This window comes from Lissotriton vulgaris, chromosome 9 (genome assembly GCF_964263255.1).
Source record: "Lissotriton vulgaris chromosome 9, aLisVul1.2, whole genome shotgun sequence".
In the NCBI taxonomy this organism is placed as follows: domain Eukaryota; kingdom Metazoa; phylum Chordata; class Amphibia; order Caudata; family Salamandridae; genus Lissotriton; species Lissotriton vulgaris.
Window position 1 is genome coordinate 1,206,960,744 of NC_141697.1, and position 19,669 is coordinate 1,206,980,412.

The 19,669-nt window shown below is 45.6% G+C and overlaps 1 protein-coding gene across 2 annotated transcripts in view; it reads left to right on the forward strand.

Annotated features, from left to right (window-relative positions):
* KBTBD12 (kelch repeat and BTB domain containing 12) overlaps positions 1–19,669 on the forward strand; it is a 573,283-nt gene that overhangs the window by 462,703 nt on the left and 90,911 nt on the right. Inside the window, exon 6 of one of the 2 annotated variants that reach the window (XM_086939285.1) lies at positions 4,860–5,622. The exons of the other annotated variant lie outside the window; for it this stretch is intronic. Coding sequence (XP_086795411.1) covers positions 4,860–5,029 — 170 coding nt within the window. The 3' untranslated portion in view covers positions 5,030–5,622. Of the gene's footprint in view, positions 1–4,859; positions 5,623–19,669 lie in introns of those variants that run through there. 2 annotated transcript variants of the gene reach the window in all.

Genomic DNA, 19,669 nt, shown 5'->3' on the forward strand with positions numbered 1-19,669 from the left:
CTTGAATAATGTAATTGGTGTTCATGTAAAGCGCTCCCATACCTTCAAGTCAAGTTTGTGCTATATAAAACTGCAAAAAATAAACCTCCCACAGTTATGGGAGGGGAAGGGGAGCAGGCTGACTGGTTCGAGGGCCATCATGGTTTGTTTTTTTGCACCCTGCCTGTGATGGCTCTTCGAATGCATTTGTGCGGCGTGGGTTACAGTTACAGCTTGAAAAGGAGGCATATTTGCATGTGGTAAACAGCCCTCACAACGAAGCCGTCACCCCGCATGCAATACAACGTGGTTGTTACAACGACCGCGTTGTATCAATGCATACCATTACCTCGCAAGTGTAAACAACGCCTTGCGGAGGGGGGAGAAGGTGTTGGATTTAAAATCCGTACCTTCCCTACTCTCCGCACAGGCTGGAGTTGGGAAGTTACTGAATCAAAGAATGCCTTGCACCACCACCACAACCACCACCACTGAACGAGGCCTGCCACCTTTCCAACCACAGGCGGTATCCAGGATTCTGCCAATACAGAGGTTGCAGTGTAATAAAACACCCCCTTGCAGAACTTACCTGCTAGGTCTTGGAGCACTGGCGGTCGTTGTCTCATCATCGTCTGCTGTGTGGTGCTGTGTGTGGGGCCAGACATACTTCTTAGAGCAATTTAAATAGGACCTGACCCCGCCCACCAACCTTGCCAACCAATGTGTCTCCCCTAATTTAATGGGGGTGACTCGCATTTTTCTGCGCTGTTTGCTTCTAAACTGCAGTTTTCAGACCTGTTCTGTTTTATGCTGCTTTGGCTCCCTCAAGTGGCCAAACGGTGCAACAAATGTGAGAAATCAGCGATACCCGGTTTAAACAGGGTCAGCTGATTTTCAGCCAGTGGAGTACTGTCGGGCACAATCGGTTATTACCAATTTCAGGACAGCCTAAATATATTCAACAACTGAAAATCATCACAGATTTTCATCAACCACAAATACAACCATTCTAGTGAAAAAAAAGATAAATACTTTTTACTTAAGACATAAAGATGCTCAGTGCTAATAGTGCCCACACCGTCTGATAAAAAGAGTTGAAAAGTTATGGACACAATAAAAGATAGTGGACTTCGACAATCAATTTTCTGTCAGGGGCAAAATAAATGCATTTAGTTATAAACCTCAATGTCCATTTTGCCTGATTTGGCTTGCTCGTTTATTGAGATGTGCGCTTTCAGTGAAATTTGAACATATCTGCAGATGATTGTGATTTATTTCAACTTTGACAGCCCTTACATCAGATCAACATCCTGTGGCTTACTCATTACTCTTATGAATATCCTTGATTGTCTAAAAGATCCAAATCTTGCTAATGCTCCAAACTACTATGTCCTGTTGATGATCTTAAAGTTGCATTAGGTCGAAACATTGTAAACGCGAGTCTACTTGAACATCTCGCTCAGGTTGAAAAACTCATACTCAGCAGGCAGGGTGCCATTCTCTGATGTTTATTTACACGTTACAGTGCATGTCTTGCAGCAGATGAGAGATGGGGTCTTTCCCACGCAGTGGAAAAGAGCGGTGGTAAAACCTCTCCTAAAAAAGGCCACCCTGGATCCATCAGTTCTAAAAAACATTCAGCCAATCTCCCTACTCCCTGCCCCAGCAAAGATGCAAGAGGCGCACCTCAATTCACACCTTGCCACCTTTATCGAAAGCTCGGACTGTCTCGATTTCTCTCAACACGGTTTCAGGAGGGATCACAGCACTGACTCAGCCCTCACCATTGTGTTGGATAACATACGCACACGGGTTGGTGAGGGCCAGACCACCCTCCAGATCCTTCTAGATCTGACAGCTGCTTTCGATACCCTCTCTCCCTCAGTACTAACAACTCAGCTGAGGGAGATTGGGGTGCATGGAGCAGCCCTGGATCTTCTCACGTCTTTTCTCACCCACCGAGTACAAAGAGTGAAGCTGGGGGACTATTTATCTCCATCCCTTCCTGTGCAATGTGGGGTCCCTCAGGGGTCGGCTTTAAGTCCGACCCTTTTCAACATCTACGTGACCCCACTTGCCAGGCTGATTAGATCTTACGGGATGGAGATAATTTCCTATGCTGACGACACCCAGATCCTTGTCTCTCTCTCCCATGCTAGCGCTCCGACTGCCTCCAATTTTAGATCCTGTATGGAGGCGGTCGGCAAATGGATGATCACAAACTCGCTTAAACTAAATGGAGAGAAGACAGAGGTGATGGTGTTCGGAGGGAAAGAGGAAGTATGGTCTTCTAGCTGGTGGCCAGAGTCACTAGGAGCCTGTCCTACCCCTACTGCCTCTGCCAAGAATTTGGGGGTCATGATTGACCCTGCCCTTGACATGAGCAAGCAGGTTAGTCGTACCATCTCCACCTGCTGGGGCATTATCCATATCCCGAGAAGGATTAGGAACTACCTCTCCCTTCAGGCCAGGAAACAACTAGCAGTTGCTGTGATAGGCTCTAGAATAGACTACTGCAACGCGCTGTACGCGGGCCTGAAAAAGAGCCTACTACAGCGCTTGCAGGTAGTCCAAAATGCCGCTGCCAGGTTCGTCCTGGACCTTCCCAAGCGCTCCTCAGCCACAGCAGCTAGAAAGCTACTACAGTGGCTCCCTGTAGAGGCACGGATCCATTTTAAGATCGTATGCCTGGCATACAAGGCTCTGGCCAGAAACAGCCCCTCTGGTCTAGGCTCCATTCTGTTCCGCTAGCTCCCCACCAGGAATCTACACACTTAAGACAGACTTAAGACAGACTTAAATTAGGATATTGTCTGAAGTCTGTCTTAAGTTTGTCTTAAGACAAACTTAAGACAAAATCCTAACTTCTTTGAATACCAAAAGTAGTAAGTTTAGGATTTTGTCTTAAATTAGTTCTGTGAATCAGCCCCGTAGGGCGCAGAGCTTGGTGAAGAAGGTGCAATGTGAAGGGGGCTTGAAGAAGACTGTGACATAGCAGGGGACTTCCAGAAGAGTATGAGACATGACGAAGGCCTGGAGGAGAGTGTATGGCATGGTGAGCATATGCAAGAGAGCGTGAAATATGGTAGAGTCTTGTGAGAAAAAATGTGACAAGGCGAAAGACCAGCAGTAGAGCATGTCACTGGCAGGGTGCTGACCTATTAGGACTACTGGGGAATGATTGTGGTATAAAAGGGCTTTTAGGAGAGGTTTTGACATGGAAGATGTGTTGTCTAAGCCATGGCAAGGGACCCAGCGTCAAGACCAAGGATTGGTAATGGCCTGACAAGGGACATACAGGTACATGCATCAAACTCGGCATTTGCGATTCCTTAATTGCGAATTTTAAGGAATCACAATTAAGGAATTGCAAATGCCTATGCATTAAGAAATCGCTAAATAAATTGCGATTTCTTAGAATTCCTTAATTGCGATTAGCATTTTGCGAATCGCAATTAAGAAATCCCTTCCCATTCATTCCTATGGCCCATAGGAATGAATGGGAAGACAATCTCAATTTGCGATTCGCAATTAGCTAATCGCAAATTGAGATTGCGATTTCAAGGGTGCAGGGGTGTCCAAAGGACACCCTGTTGCACCCCTGAAATCAAACAATGCACATATGTTGTGTACACACATGCCCTAAGGGCATGTGTGTGCACAACATGAAAGTTAAAAAAATGCAAAAAATTGCATTTTTCTAACATTTCGCTAAATTACCATGAGGTCCAACCTCATGGTAATTTTTTCTCTCTAATTGCGATTTCGCAATTTTTTTCAGTTTCATGCATTGCTTTTAAGGAATCGCAAAATTGCGATTCCTTAAAAGCAATCGTACTTTAAAAAATTGCAAAAATAGCGATTTCTTCACTTTTTGGTTAATGCATCCCAAATAGTGATTTAGGAATCGCAAACGGCCGAATTTTGCGATTCGCACCGTTTGCGATTCCTAAATAGCTTGATGCATGTGCCTGTTTGTCTTATAATGGCAAAGGAAACATAGGAGAGCTTGTGACATTGTGGGAGGCTCACAGGAGTGTTTGGTGGACAGTTAGCCCACAGGAGAGAGCGAAAGATCACCTGTGAGACAGTGTGACTGACAGAGGGCATGCAGGACACAGTGAGAGGACACAGTGAGAGATGGTAGAGACTTCATTGAGGCGCTGACTGACAACTAGCAGTACTTTCAGAAGGGCATCGGACATGCAGAATGTATGGAGGAAATCTCATGATAACGCAGAATTCATGAAAGAACCCTTGTGACATAGCAGAGGGCATGGGCGAAATCCTATGACCTACAGGGGCAGTTAGACGTATAGCAGTCCTTAAAGAGAACATACCATGCTAGAGGTCATACGAAGAGGGAGTGACTGCCAGACGATTTGCAGAAGAGCATGCGACCTGGAAGAGGGCTTCCAAAGAAGTCTTAACCTTGGCAGAGGGCTCCCAGGAGAGCTTGTGATGCTGCAGATAGTCGCCACAGGAGGGTGGCATATGCTAGAGAACTCCTAATAGAGTGTGTTGACAGACATGGGTGCCAGAGGGCATGCAACAAAGTGTGCAACACGGTTGAGGGCACCTAGAAGGGAGCATGACTTGTCCGCGGATTCTCAGGAGGACATGTGACTAAGCACAGGGCTTGTAGCATGAGACATATCTAAGGGCTTGCAGGAGATTAAGAGGCATTCCGGAAAGATACTAGAGGAATGTCAGAGTCTGCAAAAGCTGTCCAGGAGCTCATGTGACGTGGCTGAGGGCTCACTGGAGTGTGTGGTTCATGGCTGGTGGCTTCCAGCACAGTGTGACGTGGCTTGAACCTGCTCTACGTGTTTGTCTTGTTCCTTTGACCTGAGCTCCATATTCTTTCTCTGCTGTTTCAGATCGTCACGAGGTCATCATGAAAGACATTCTAGAGCTTGACACGTGGGAGAACCAGTGGAACGTGGCGGCTGTGAAGGTTCTGATGCACGACAGCTATGACGTCTGCCTTGTTGCAAAGATGAACCCTCGAGATCTCATCCCTCCCCCCACAGACTTGGTGGAGCAGTAGCCACAGCTCCACCCCCTCTGGGAGAGTCCATCCCATTCATTATATCCTCCATTCATCCGTTCAATCTGGATCTCTGCGTGGGAAGTGAACACTGGGTGATGAGGCTAGTTCCTCAAACTGAGAGCAGCTGGGAGGTCTGGAAGAGGTCCCCTTGATGCCGGATGATGGATGGATTACCTTTTTGTTCAGCCAGTGTCTTTATTTACAAGCATTGTGGTTCTAAATACTGTATTTTAAGCTGCTTTGTATTTGTTTTCATCTTATGAAAGTTCAACAGTTTGAGATTGTTTTAACATCCTGCTATCCAACCCCTTGAGATGGTTTTTCCAATGCTTATTGATAGAAAGGCCTTTTGCTGCACCTTCTTCAACTATCTTAGCCACACTACTACCCTTACCCTGCCATCCCTAACGCTCCTAGCCTCAAAGCCTTAAGTTGCGTCCCTTGCTTCAATCAAAGTTACACCACTGCCATTTCACACTATTGATAGCCCAAAAGTCTTTAGCTGAGCCCGATGAGACTATCAAAACCACGCTACTGCCCTTTCACTCTGTTGATAGGCTTAGAGGTCTTTAGCTGCGCCCCATGCATCTATCAAAGCCACGCTACTGCCCTTTCACTCTGTTGATTGGCTCAGAGATATTTAGCTGCGCCCTATGGGACTATCAAAGACACGCTACTGCCATTTCATAATGCTGATAGCCCAAAAGTCTTTCGCTGCACCCGATGCATCTGTCAAAACCACGCTACTGCCCTTTCACTCTGTTGATAGGCTCAGAGGTCTTTAGCTGCGCCCCATGCATCTATCAAAACCACGCTACTGTCCTTTCACTCTGTTGATAGGCTCAGAGGTCTTTAGCTGCGCCCCATGCATCCATCAAACTATTTCCAATAGTTTTTCCCACTGCTGATAGAGTCAGAGATCTGTAGGTACACCATGTGCGTCTATCAAAACCATGACACTGCCCTCACCATTTTCAAGGTCTTTTCCACTGCTGCTAGACTCAAAGGTCTTTAGCTGCACCCCATGGGTCTATCAAAGTCTTCGCCATTTGCAATCGCGGTTCCCACTGCTGATAGATTCAAAGGTCTTTAGCGGTGCCCCATGTGTTTATCAAAGGAAAGCATTGCCCTTACCTTTGGAAGGGGATTTCCCACTGCTGATAGACCCAAAGGCAAAAAGAGCAATTGATGGACAGAATGCAGAACAATATCATACATTCAACCCAGTACAGGGCTCTGGGCCTAAATCCATCGTTTTTTTGCTCACCATGCCATTTTAGTTTGGACCCAGCCATATCCAAATCAGTATTGACCCTGCGCCCAATGGGAACAGTCCAGCCTGGACAGGAAACAAGCATCCTAGGACCGGTTTCAGGGTTTCTCCCCTCATCAGCCAGTGTAGCTTCATTCCAGTGGCATGGAGGGCGCGGGATAGACTCAAAGGGGCAAATTTACTAACATTTGATTTAACATAATTCAAAAAGACATTTTTCTGCGCTGCATCAAATGGAGAGGACTGAAATGTGGCATAGCTACTAGGGTATAGGGAAGTCCTGCTCTCTCTCTGCTCTGGCACACTAGTGGCTGGGGACAAATGAACAAGCTTATGTTTTCAAGATTGTGAGTCATGTCTGTTCTAAACTCCCACATTCTTATAATCCCTATATTTACCTCAGTAAGATTTCTACTCATCCAGAAGTACTCACCTGAAGAGAGGAAACAATGTGCAGGGCTTTCAAGGTGCCCAATTTTGGATTCCTTCGAAGGCAAACCCCATCAAAACAAGTATCTCGGAGACCTCCAAGCAGGATGACACAACTTTATCAGGTGTCCAAATATGAGAATTAACAATCTGCATGCTTCCTACAGCCCTTTATGGAGAACATGAACATCTTTACCTTTGACGTACATAGTCGAAGGACAAAGCAATAAGTCATGAACCTTAACGATAAACCTATTTGACTTCTGGTTAGAGAACAGGAAATCTGTGACCATTCCCCACACATTAAACTCCTCATCAACACACCCATGTCTTATGGTATGATTACCAAAGCAGACCCCTCTAACAGACGACAAATAAAGACACATAACGGAAGGAAGAAGGGGGTGTAAGTGCTGTTACATTACTGCATGTAATCGAGGCATAACCTCGGCTCTCTCTTCATATTATCTCATAATAGGATATATCAAAGCAGTCACTTACTTTAACAAATCAATCTGGAATCCTAGCCTAAAATTCTGTCCCAACAAAGATGATATTCTTTGGCAGACGCAGTCCCAAACTGAAAGAAAGAGGATAGGGGGAAAGCTTCAGGCCGCCTCACCACAGAAGCATGAAAACCTCAGGCAGCATATGGAAAGCAGCAGATATGGCTTGTCAATAAACATCAGGATTCGGCCAATGAGAGCTCAGGACAGAACTTAGAAGGCAAGTTGAAGAATACAAGGCCCACTTAGTCCTAAAAAAGAACCTAGCGAGACACACAAGTGCTGACCAGAGAGAGTAATACAATCATGCCTTTAAAAAAGTAGTCTGGGGCTAAAGGCATTGATTCCTTAGAAGCAGTGCTTAATGTGTAGAGGTGATTGCAGGTCGTGAACACCAACACCCATTTTTCGGGACCAGGACTTATTTTTATCATTAAACGTTGACCCAGAGCAAAAGAGAGAAAGGCAGAAAAGGGATTTAGAAAGAGGACAAGAAAGATAGGAAACCAGTCACAAAGGAAGATTGGAGAAAGTTAGAGTGAAAAACAACCTGTGAAGGGTGAACTAAAAAGACAGGAAATGTAGAATGGTAGAAGCAAGAGGCAGAGCCGGCATCAGTACGTTGCAACCTTGGTATTCGGCAACCCAACATTCTGCAGCGGATGCCTGGGAAAAACTTTGGTCCCTGGTACACCATACCTTGCCAGTCTTGCATTGATGGGCAGATATAGGGAATTCCATATGTGCAGAGATGAGTATCACTGAATGGGCTTCTGCTAACATTCAAATGCGCAAATTAACCCAGATTCGTCTGCATACCCTCGCGGGTGATTAGTGGTCCTCTACAAATATGAAATGATTGATTGATTGGCCAATGAGAGTCTGGCAGTCACTGAGCTGTGCTAGTCTCTCTGCACAATGTTCTTTGGTCACATGAGTCACAGCTCTGCTGTCCTGCACAAGCAGGGAACAATTGTGCACCACTGTATTTACAGAGACACACGCCGATGATGTCATCAAGTCACTCAAGCACGTAAAATTGTTTTAGCATGATGTAAAGGACAGAAGAGCAACAACGACCCCCACAGCACAGGTAGGGTAATTAAACATGTTTTGATCATCGAATTTTGTAGGTACTTACCAGTTATTTACTAGATTATAATGTACACATCACCGCTGAGAAGGTGCAGCTAGTGCATCAAAAGCCACAACACAGTCACCATGTGCAGTTCTTGCATCGAAAGGCACAACACAGTCACAAAGTCTAATTCTTGCATCGAAAGGCACAACACAGTCACAAACTCTAATTCTTGCTTCGAAAGGCACAACACAGTCACAAAGTAGTTTTTGCATCAAAAGGCACAACACAGTCACCGTGTGTAGTTCTTCGAAAGGCACAACACAGTCACAAAGTGTCGTTCTTGCATCAAAAGGCACAACACAATCACCATGTGTAGTTCTTGCATCGAAAGGCACAACACAATCACCATATGTAGTTTTTGCATCGAAAGGCACAACACAGTCACAAATTGTAGGTCTTTGTCCTCTCTTACAACCATCATAGCATATGTTATTTTTCGATCCTTGGTGAAGACAACAATACAAAAGATATCAGTATCCACACTAGGATACCAGGAGCCACACCAAGGGCCACATTTAAGGAGCTGGATGTTAGAGTTAAGGGCCCAATATGATGGATTGTGCGGTCCTCGGCGGAGGTCAAGGTCTTCTTATTATAAAATGTCTTAAATAAATGTTACTGATGATGGAGAACAAATATCCTTAATTATCAATCTCTTTGGGAACTGAGGTATTTCCTTCATTGATGTATGCTTTCCTTCGTATGATCTAGATTTTAGAATATGCAAGCATTTTATAATATTTGCATGATGACATGAATGGTGTATTTAAATTCATAAAGATGCCTCAAATGTGCGAACTTATGAAGGGCGATGGTGATAGATGTTCTTTTAGTTGCATTTTTATTATGAATATAGTCAATTTTTTTAGCACTAATTTGTGAATTGCCAAGTGTAGCTCTAAGCATTTTTGTTTTCGTTTTTATCAGTGCAATTTTACTTTTGCTTACAGGAATGACTAAAGTATCATTACCCTATTAAAATGTGGCTTAAACATAAAAATTAAAAACTTTGAGAGGATACTGTGGACTCCTCGTAAAATTTATTTAGCCTGGTTCTGGATCATTGTAAATTTACTAATGGGGAGGGTAAGGGAGAGTGTGGGATGGAATGAGTGATTGAGCGATATAGAGAGTGTTCATAGATATAATGATACCTAGGCACAGGGCCCATGCACTGTGTATGGAAGGAGACTGAGAACAGATGAATTTTCTGGATCAGCCGGAAGGTTATGAAGCTGTGGGACAGGCATAAGACAAAGTGTTCCAATTTTGGGCTGCTTGGAAGGGAACTTTTCGGCCTCCTTAGGAAAACAGGTGGAAATTGAAAGTAGCCAGAAAAGATCGCTCGAAAGTTCTTTGCACGCTGCTGTGGATTAGGGAAACACCTGGGATTTACGATATAGTGGTGTTAGATGATGGATGCACTTGATGAAACTTCAGGCTTGGGTGTCCAACTGATACAATGACCACCAATGGCTGAAAGCATGGGAGATCTCTTTGAAGTGGCAATTTGAGCAATTTTCAGCCAGTGTGAAAAGTGTTTCAAAAGGCAGGCCAGAATTGAAGGAGGTGTTGACACTTGTCGGATATAGCTTCTGTAACTCCGCTGCGATTATATTGTTGGAAGAAACATCCCTTTGTGACAAGGTCCGCCAACACGCATATGCGCAGCTACAGTGGCCATCCATAAATAAACAAGTCCATTCACCTTCCAGAGTAGTTGAACTGCATCCAAAGTAAATATTCAGAGAGTTTTTTCCTTCGGTTTACAAGGGAGGACTGAGGAGGAGCACCTTACCCACACCACTCATGGGGTCTAAGACCATGAACCTTGACAGGAACGCTATGGGATTGTTATACCTACAAATGTCCTAAAATTCCTTTAGCCCTCAGATTCCCCCTGCTACAGGAATCCCACCTGTAGCCTTCTTACACCCATTTCATAGATGACAGCCTGCCCCATTTTTCTCTATCTCGCTCGGCCCAGCCCCTGGACAACTAACTTCCACCATGCAGGGATCCATTCTGCCTCAGTTTAACTAGTAACTACTCCAAACTCTGCCTATGCATAGCTTTCTGACATACAACACTGCACAGCTACCAGGACACCATCTGTGCACAGGCCTAGACTCTTTGAGCAGGCTTCCACTCTGTTGTAGACCTTTCTCTAAATGTTAGTGAATAAATGTAGGTTTTGTCATAACATTGGGAGATCTGCACTGTGGGTTTCAGGGACATTAAATCAGTATTATATATCAATATCCCTTGCCTCAATCACAGGCAGCAGATCATTCACAACTCCATGGCTCATCAGAAAATAGGGCAATATGCACATTCACTCAAGGAAGACATATATTCACACTCTACTTCACACACTCTACTTCACACATATTAGTTTTTGTGGTTTTCACTCAAAGGCCTGAAGACATATCACTGACATCTGTTCACCACAGACAGGCCACCTCTTCCCTCTCTGATCGTTACTACAGTGTGTAAATAACACAGCGTGTATTTGTAAATCGCATGTTCACCCAAGGGTATATTGGCGCTGAATAACAGATGTTTATTGTTACCCAACTAAATGGTACTCATTTTATCAACCTCAGAAGGATGAAAGGCTGAGTGGACCCGCCGGGATTTGATCCTGTGACCATGAGGCCAAACACAGGCCCCTACAGTGGACGCACTGCATGTTCCCCAAGAGCCCGTGGCAAATGGTTCTGGCCCATGTCAAATGCTCTGTTGGGTCTGTCCCAAAGAGTGATTGGCCCTACCCACTCTGCGGGACATACGTTAGATCTTATCTTCTCCAACATGGACCATCTGAACTGAAACCCCCAGAGTACCTGACATGGTCTGACCATGCGCTGGTGAGTTTCACCATTAAACTGCCCTGTCCAAGATCATCACTCCAATCACTGGTAAGAAGCGACTTATGCGCAGACCCTGGCGCAATCTTTCAGTCGAAGCCTTTGAGGAGGTGTTTCAATCAGAAATGAACAGAAAAGTTGGGGACAATGAGCTGACCCTGGAGGGCTTCAATAAGTCATTTGAAACGGCTTTGGATGTTGTGATCCCTAAAAAAAAGATGGCCCAGGCACATGACCGTCCATCGGCCCCCTGGTATACCAGCGAACTTAGGGCCGAAAAATCCAAATGTAAAAGACTGGAGAGAGCCTGGCGCAACAGTAAAATAGTACCTGATAGGATCCAATTTAGGCAAGCCTTGACTTCTTACCACTAAAACCTAAAACTGGCACGACGCCAATTTATTTTCAACCAAATTGAAGGTGCGGCCAACTCCCCCAAAGCCCTTTTTAGGTCGAGGGACCGTTAAGCTGCGAAGCAGCTTTCGGTCAGAAGAATTAATGTCCTCTAGTGGGGCTTCAGAACCCGCCTCCCTGCTTTGTCTCTCCACCATTGGCTGGCTTCCTAAAAGGAGGCCAGCCATTGGAGGAGAGAGCCGTCCCTTCAAAGAAGCTCCGTCTTTTTCGGATTTGGGGGCGTGATTTTTTGCATTCTTTAGCCCTGTGACGTCGTCCGTCACTTAGGACAGCAAAACCACGCCCCCAATCCGAAAATTTTCTGAAGCGCCGGCTGCCATTTTGCTGTTTGTTGAAGATGAGGTAGGTCGCATGCTCCAGCTGTCCTAGTTCCCGCCCCCTCCCGCTGTTCGCTGCTCCCGCCCCGAATCCGAAAGGCGTTGCGGCCGCCGTTTTGTTTTTGCCGTTTTATTCTTGTTTCCATTAGCAGAGCGGCTGATGTCAGAGATAGAGGAGCGGGCGCCCTTTGAAGCTCTGCGTGCACTCATGACATGTCCCGTGGGCCCGGCCGGTCTCGGCGTATCACGGAATGAGATTTTTTTTCCCTGCCCCCACTCCCCCTTGCGTATCCCACCATTCCCGGACACCGGCCGGCCCTGGAGTCGGTGACCACCAATCAGCCTGGCTAGTCTCGTGACTACAGCTGTGGCTGATGTCGTCTCTGCGCAAATTAAATCTCTCCCCGAGAGCTGCCTGGGCATGCTAGACATCTGAACTCAGCAGAACAGCTCGCCAGACTGCTCGGAGAATGAGTCCGTGGATGCCCTGCTCCCTCGGATGGATTACTTCTGTGAACGGAGCATTTTAATGCTTTCAGAGGCAGGAAGGCTGTTTCAGCCACCCCGGGAAGTGGAGGGGGAGGGTGGGGGCTGTAAAGACCTAGTGCGATTTACCAGAGGGTGGGGTTCTGACAGGGTAGCGGGCTGTGGCAGTCGGTCTAATTTCAGGTGAAGCCTCCCATATGACTGACTCCCCCCATCTGTTTTTCAGTGCAGTGCTCTGAACATCCCTTGCTCTGGTGAAGCCTTTCCCGTTGCAAGCAGCTGTCTTCCCCGGGCACCTGCTCCTGGGGGGGCTCGGATATTAGCCATGAATGATTTACGTGTGTAAGGAAAGCCTCAGACGCGCGGAATGGCTGCTATCCCTGACCTCAGGTGGGTACTGGAACAGCCCAGGGTGGTACATCATTTCTTTATTGGACTGTGGGAATGACTATCCTGAAGGGGGAGGGGTGTGTAATTCATAGAAGTATATCCACGTGGTGCAGCTCTGAGAACACAGTTGCTTCAATGCACATCTTGTTAAATTTGCGAGAAACGTAGTTGCAAAATAAACGTTACATTTCCTACTAAAATCACTACTAACAGAGTTAACCATCTTTCACCTATCCACAAGCACACTGGGCCATCTCCAAATGCCTTATAGACTTTTCTGTACATCTGCAATAAGTATGTAAATATTTTTATGTTAGCCCTGATTGCTTTAACACAAACCGGTAACTGAACATTGCAAGCTCTGAATCTGTCAGCCCGTGACCTAATATAAAAGAAAACAGCATACTGATTGGTGACCTGCGGGACAGCTCTTAAGTATACTGATAAATGCAGACTCCGTTGCTTCGAAAATCGTAATTTAACGCTTCAAACACAAACAGAGTTTATAACGTACATGTAGACCTGCATTAGTTACCCAGGCCAGTCAGAAGCTTTTATTGGACACAGGCCAAGACAAGTAGCGTGGCTCTGTCTGTGTGTGTGTGTACGTGGCTGTCTGTGTGTGTGTGTGCGTGGCTGTCTGTGTGTGTGTGTGCGTGGCTCCGTCTGTGTGTGTGTGTGTGGCGCTGTCTGTGTGTGTGCGTGGCTCTGTCTGTGTGTGTGGCTCTGTCTGTCTGTGTGTGTGCGTGGCTCTCTGTCTGTGTGTGCGTGGCTCTGTCTGTGTGTGTGTGTGCGTGGCTCTGTGTGTGTGTGTGTGCGCGGCTCTGTCTGTGTGTGTGTGTGTGTGTGTGTGTGCGCGCGGCTCTGTCTGTGTGTGTGTGTGTGTGTGTCTCTGTGACCGCGAAAACTCTCTACTACTCTCTAATGCTCACATATTGCCATTGTAAATGGCAATACCACTTATTTATGTTTAAAAAAAAAATGTCATGAGCAATGCCAATAGCTCTACCTTTAATAATGCCGAGACCATTGCATTGTAAATGCTTGTTAACATTGTAAAGGATTATGTGTCGCCACATGCGTGCAGATAATCCCCTTTAGAATCTCAAGACTTTTGTAATCAGCTTGCCAGCTTCTTCCAAGACAAAATTCTTGGAATTTATGAGAACTTCCCAGGAAAAAGCACCCAAGCACCGGAGAGCCCGAGCTGGTCTGGGGAGCAGGATATATGGACAGGACGCACCTTGGACTGCTTTGACCCAACCACCCTAGAGAATGTCTCATTAGCACCGGCCGCAGCTAAATCAGGTTCACCAACCGATCTTTGCCCACCTAAGACACTTTTGTATCAATAGTAGATCCAGGGTTACGCATAAGATGAATATATATGACTTTATTATGGACCTCAAACCCAATGCTTTATTCTTAATAGAAATGTAGCTTAAAGAACCTCACCGCCTTTAATTGTTCAAGCCCTTCCACACGATTACTACTTAGTCTGACAGGACCACTATGCTCAAAGGGGATGGGGCTCATCATTGATTTTAAGTCTGAAGTGAGATGCTCACTCACAGAATTGAGGGTCCCTGAAAGCAAATCATTAATCTTCACATTAAAATGAGGCCATACATTTTCCTTCCCAGGGACTCTCATATATCGTCCACCAGGTCCAACAGTTAATTTCACCTATGCGTTCCTAGAGCTTATTGCTCCACAGGCACTTAGGTTCACTAATTTCAATATACTAGGGGAACTCAACTTACTCTTTGATAACTCAACTTGCCCCTCAGTTGTGAAATTTAGGAGTGATCTGGAAAGCACTGAATAAATGCAACAGGTAACTCTCCCAACACATTATGCGGGCCACATCTTAGACCCTAACCTACACAACATGCTGATGGAGGTTCCTATGTCACTATCGTGGTCAGATCATTACGCCACTCGTCTGCTCATACTTCAGTGGATAACAGCTGCACTTCTTTGCCTCTTCTACTGTCTAGGCAATGGGCAAAACTTTCACCCGACCTCTTTCGCAAATCTTTAGCCGTAGCTATATCGAGCCTTCCCAATAATGTCACTGAGGCCAACTCAGTGGTTAACACTTGGATCAAAGTCTCTCTTTATAAAATGGTTCCCCTGACACCACTATCTTTTTCCAAACCAAAACCATCCATAAGCTAGCGGGCTTAATGGAAAATTGTCAGCTATGGCGAAAAGTTGTAAGACCTTGGAACGAGCTTGGCGCAAAGCCTGCAATCCGATCTGTAAATCCAACTATTACATGCCTATTAAAGAGTATAATAAAACTATTAGACAGACATCCACAGCATTTTTATGCAGAAAAAATGCAAAAAAATGCTGACTCCTCCAAGAAATCTTCTCCATAGCGACGTTACCTAGAGACCGTTTGGTCATCATCCCATTGGCTCCACCTTCGATTGCCAGGTGCAATGAATTTGTTACAGTCTTCCACCAAAAAGTAACCGGCATTTACTCTACCTTTCCCTGCTAGAGTGTGGTTGCTGTAATCCAAAATAAATACAATTAAAGCCTGAATAGTGGTGCAATAGTTCTTGGGATAAGGCAGGCAGGCAACCTGAACTCCCCTGGTGGCTATAGCACAGAGCATGCAGGCTTAACTTAGAGGCAATGTGCAAAGGTAATTCAGTACTCAAACAGTAATAAAGTGAAAACAACACAAGAAAAATCCCAAAGCAATTTAGAAAATAGAGTGAAATGTTATAAATAAAATGAAACCAAGCCAACAAAAACAGAGGTAGAGGAACCAGAGATAGGAATGTTTACATTTGAAGGTTCAAAATAGCACCAAAAAGAGTTAAGAGACAACCACAGTCATCTGGTTGTGCTTGACCAGGACAAGAGTAAGATTTAAGGCTGACTGCGATGGAGCGTCTGTCGAATACAGGGGCAGGTTTGTCCCGGTGAAAAGTTTTACCACCGGACTTAGGCTCTGGAATGAAAGTCAAAACTCCTCTGCGAAGCAAGGCAACATGCTGCAGAAGAAGACTCCATGTAGTTGGCTAACCACTGGACCAGAACTCGGTAAAGCCATTGACTTTTGGCACAAAAGCTCAGAGCGGGAGAAATTCGAATTTCGGACCCAGCACCTACTGGCTGAGTACTTTTTACGCATTCGCCAGGTGAAGATTTCTACCTTCAAACATAGTCACTTTTATGGAGCTCAGATTCCTGCAGTGGGAGAAGGATGTAGCCAAAGGCAACTCTACAAGGCCGGATACCCTCTCTGCGAGGTCCTGCTGAGTTGGATTTGCTGCTGCAGAGAAGTACATTGCTCGAACAGCCTGAATTTTTAGCCCCATTGGCAATGCACCTTCGTCTGATCGGCTTGGTCAGTTTGTCCCAGTCCCCCGTCGGTTCTCAGAGCAAAACATTGCCAAAAACGTTCCAAGTCCCCAGGTCATAAATCTTTAGGAGCTGTACACTTTGACACCAGCCAAGGGTCTAGGATCTTTGGGAGAGCACCTGGGGGTAAAGACTCACTCTAGTAGAGGCCAGCAGCAGGGTCCAGGGCAGATCCAGTTAGTACTAGTCAGCTGGAAATGCAGGAAATAGGATCTTGAAGCATGTGGTGTTCCTGTAGCCCAAACAGGAGGTCAGCCTCATGACACTTGGAATCCACTTCTTTGTCCTGGGTACAAGAGGGATAGCAGAGCCAGTCCTCTAGGCTCTTTTAATGTCACAGAGAGCAGGTCCAGCCCTCTTTTGAATGAATCAATCAAGAAGTATTTCTAGTGGGCTGCTTGTGATCCAAGAAGGTATCCAGGTGCTTGCTGTAGGTCTCATTCGAAGAGTCAGGTCTTGAGCCCCTTACTGAAGTTGGTCAGCAAGGGTCGGGTGCAGAGGTGGAGGCTTTTCCAGGCTTTGGCGGTGAGATGGGAGAAGTAGCGTCCTCCGGTGCATCGGCAGCATATGCAGGGGATCCGTACGAGGGTGAGATGTGCGGAGCGGAGGTTCCTGTGGGGACAGTGAAAGTGCAGCCGGAGGTTCAAGTAGGTGGGTCCTTAGTTGTGAAGGGCTTTGTAGCCATGAGTCAGGAGCTTGAAGTGACATCTCTCATGGACTTGGGGGGGCCAGTGGAGGTCTTTTAGGTGGTGGGTGATGTGGGTTATCTTATGTAGGTTGAGGATCAGCCTGGCGGATGCGTTTTGGATCGTCTGGAGTCTTTGCATGAGTACAGTGGTGGTGCCTGCAAAGAGTACTGTTCTGTTCTTCCAAAGGGCCAGAAATGATCTGAGGTGGGTACTGTGAGTTACAGATCTATGCCCAGTGCCAGTGTGTGGGTGGTGGAAAATCCCAGCCACTTCCTAACCAATAGCATAAAAGTTCCATGGGGTGACCCTACACATGTTTGCTGCACTTCCTGTTTTCTTTTACTGCAAATAATCCCACAGTGCTCTCCTCTGCCCAAAGCCAACATGGCAGAAGATGTTCTCCACTGTGCAGACCTCCTTATCTCACCCTAGAGATGTGGCCAGGGAAACAGCTCTTTTGTGTTCACTTAAAACCTCATCGGGGGAGCTATACAGCTCCTGTATGAAGTTGCAAATGGGCTTCCAGAGGCTTTGTACAGGCAACATGCAACTTGTCTAAATGGACCTGTTTTAAAATATGTATTACAAATCTGACTTTGTCAATTAATTAGGCCTGCAAAAAATATTTTTAAAAGTTCAAACATGAACTCTGTAGCTCTTTCCTAAGTGTAGGTGGCCAATAAGCTTTATATTGTATCCTCATACTTCTCTGTGGGACAGCTAACCCTGCTACAGTGAAAATAGCCTTTTGGGCATTTTAACTGCATGGACATGTTTAACAGTAAACATGTACATGTCCTACTTTTAAATATAATTAACCCTTCCTTATTGGCATGTGAGGCCACTTAGGGATTACTTAATAATAATTAAAAACTGGGATTTAGGCCTGTCAAACGGGTTTACTTTAACGGGTTGAATTTGCAGTTTAAACCAGCACAGCCAGGCGAGAGGTGGCAGGCCTGCAGTCATCTTTACATTGCCTTTATAGTGGAACACACAATAGGTGCTGCAGTCCACTTGTGACATTTAACTTACAGGCCCTGGGTACACTGGGACATATAGGTACAACTATATAAGTTAAAGATTGCAATAAGGAGTATGTCAATTTCATCATGTTGAAATGGAGAGCACAGGCTCTTTTTGACTGGTGAGCAAGGGTAAAGCGCATTGAGTTTGACAGCCAGCAAAACCAGTGAGGTAAAAATAGGGTGTGGTACCACGCACAGATGGTCATCTTCAACACATAGGGACTGATTCACAGAACTAACTTAAGACAAAATCCTAAACTTACTACTTTTGGTATTCACAGAAGTTAGGATTTTGTCTTAAGTTTGTCTTAAGACAGACTTAAGACAAAATCCTAACTTAAGTCTGTCTTAGGTTTGCCTTAAGACAAACTTAAGACAAAATCCTAACTTCTGTAAATACCAAAAGTAGTAAGTTTATGATTTTGTCTTAAGTTAGTTCTGTGAATTGGGCCCATAGATTTTGCTGCACTTTTACTGGTGGCCGCTGGTGTTAAGCAGTTTAATTTCAGCCCCGACCTTTGAGCTCTTTTGGGCGATAAATGCTTTCACTATGGTCCACTCAATTAGTGGTAAGCCACTTAATATACCCATGTAACCATCCCCCGTGTCCCTGGTCCCCATGACCTCTTTCACTCCCGTTTTGGGAGCTTGGTTCACCTCATCTGGCTTCCGTTCACTGTTCCGTACATGATGCTGTGTAGCGGCCAGCCGCTTCTCAGCTGAGCTCTGCATGGTGGTGAGTCCAGGGTAAGCAGCACCTCCATGATATCATCCTCTTTCACTGAGAGCAGTGCAGAGTTTTGATTTCTCCAGCCTCCGGTATCAGGATTTTGGCAACAAAGATAACTGTGCATGCCTCCCTTAAAATACTACACACAACATTCCTTTCCTAGGTTTGCTCCATGATGGTCTGTAAAGCAAGTCTATACGAGCCACATCCCCTCACGCAGAAGGATCAAGGGTCATACCATGAACCTCGCAGTACTCATGCACAGACAGGTTTTTTTTTTAAATTCTTTTTATTTAACATAGCTCGTAGTACCATGACACAGTAGACAGTCTTCAAGAAACAGATTAAAGAATAGCGTTGTGGTGAACAAAAATAGCACATCAGCACACAAATGATTGCCCCCCGAGGTCCCCCCGATCCCCTATATTTTCACCATGGCCCCCAAATCTTTTTCCACTTCTTTATGCAACCCCTGCTCTTATATATAGTTTTCTCAGCCCTTTGGCACCAATCAAGGACCCTCCTCCACTGTTCCCATTGCGGGATCTCCATCCCCTGGCAATGTTTCTTTTTGATACACCCGCAGCTAGGGCCAACACAAGTTCAACATGTCTCGACCAATCTGTGTCTCCCTTGATCATCAACAACAGCCACTTTGGCTCCATCGGCACCGAATCACCGACAACCACAGACATTGTGTCCGTAACCTTGGTCCATAAAGGGACTATTTCGGGGACTCCCATAGTATATGGTAGAAGAGATGTATGACGGTACAGCGCGTGCTTTTACAACGTGGAGTGTTATGACGCAGATTTTACAACGCAAGTCGTTACAAAGACTTGCGTTGGGGGGCGCTGGATAGTGAATAGTTTAATTTACTATTCCAACTCCAGTCCCCGTGGATAGTAGGGAAGGTGTTGGATAGTAAATTGAACTATTCCCTATCCTAGAGCGCCCTCCAGCAAAAGTCGTTGTAATGA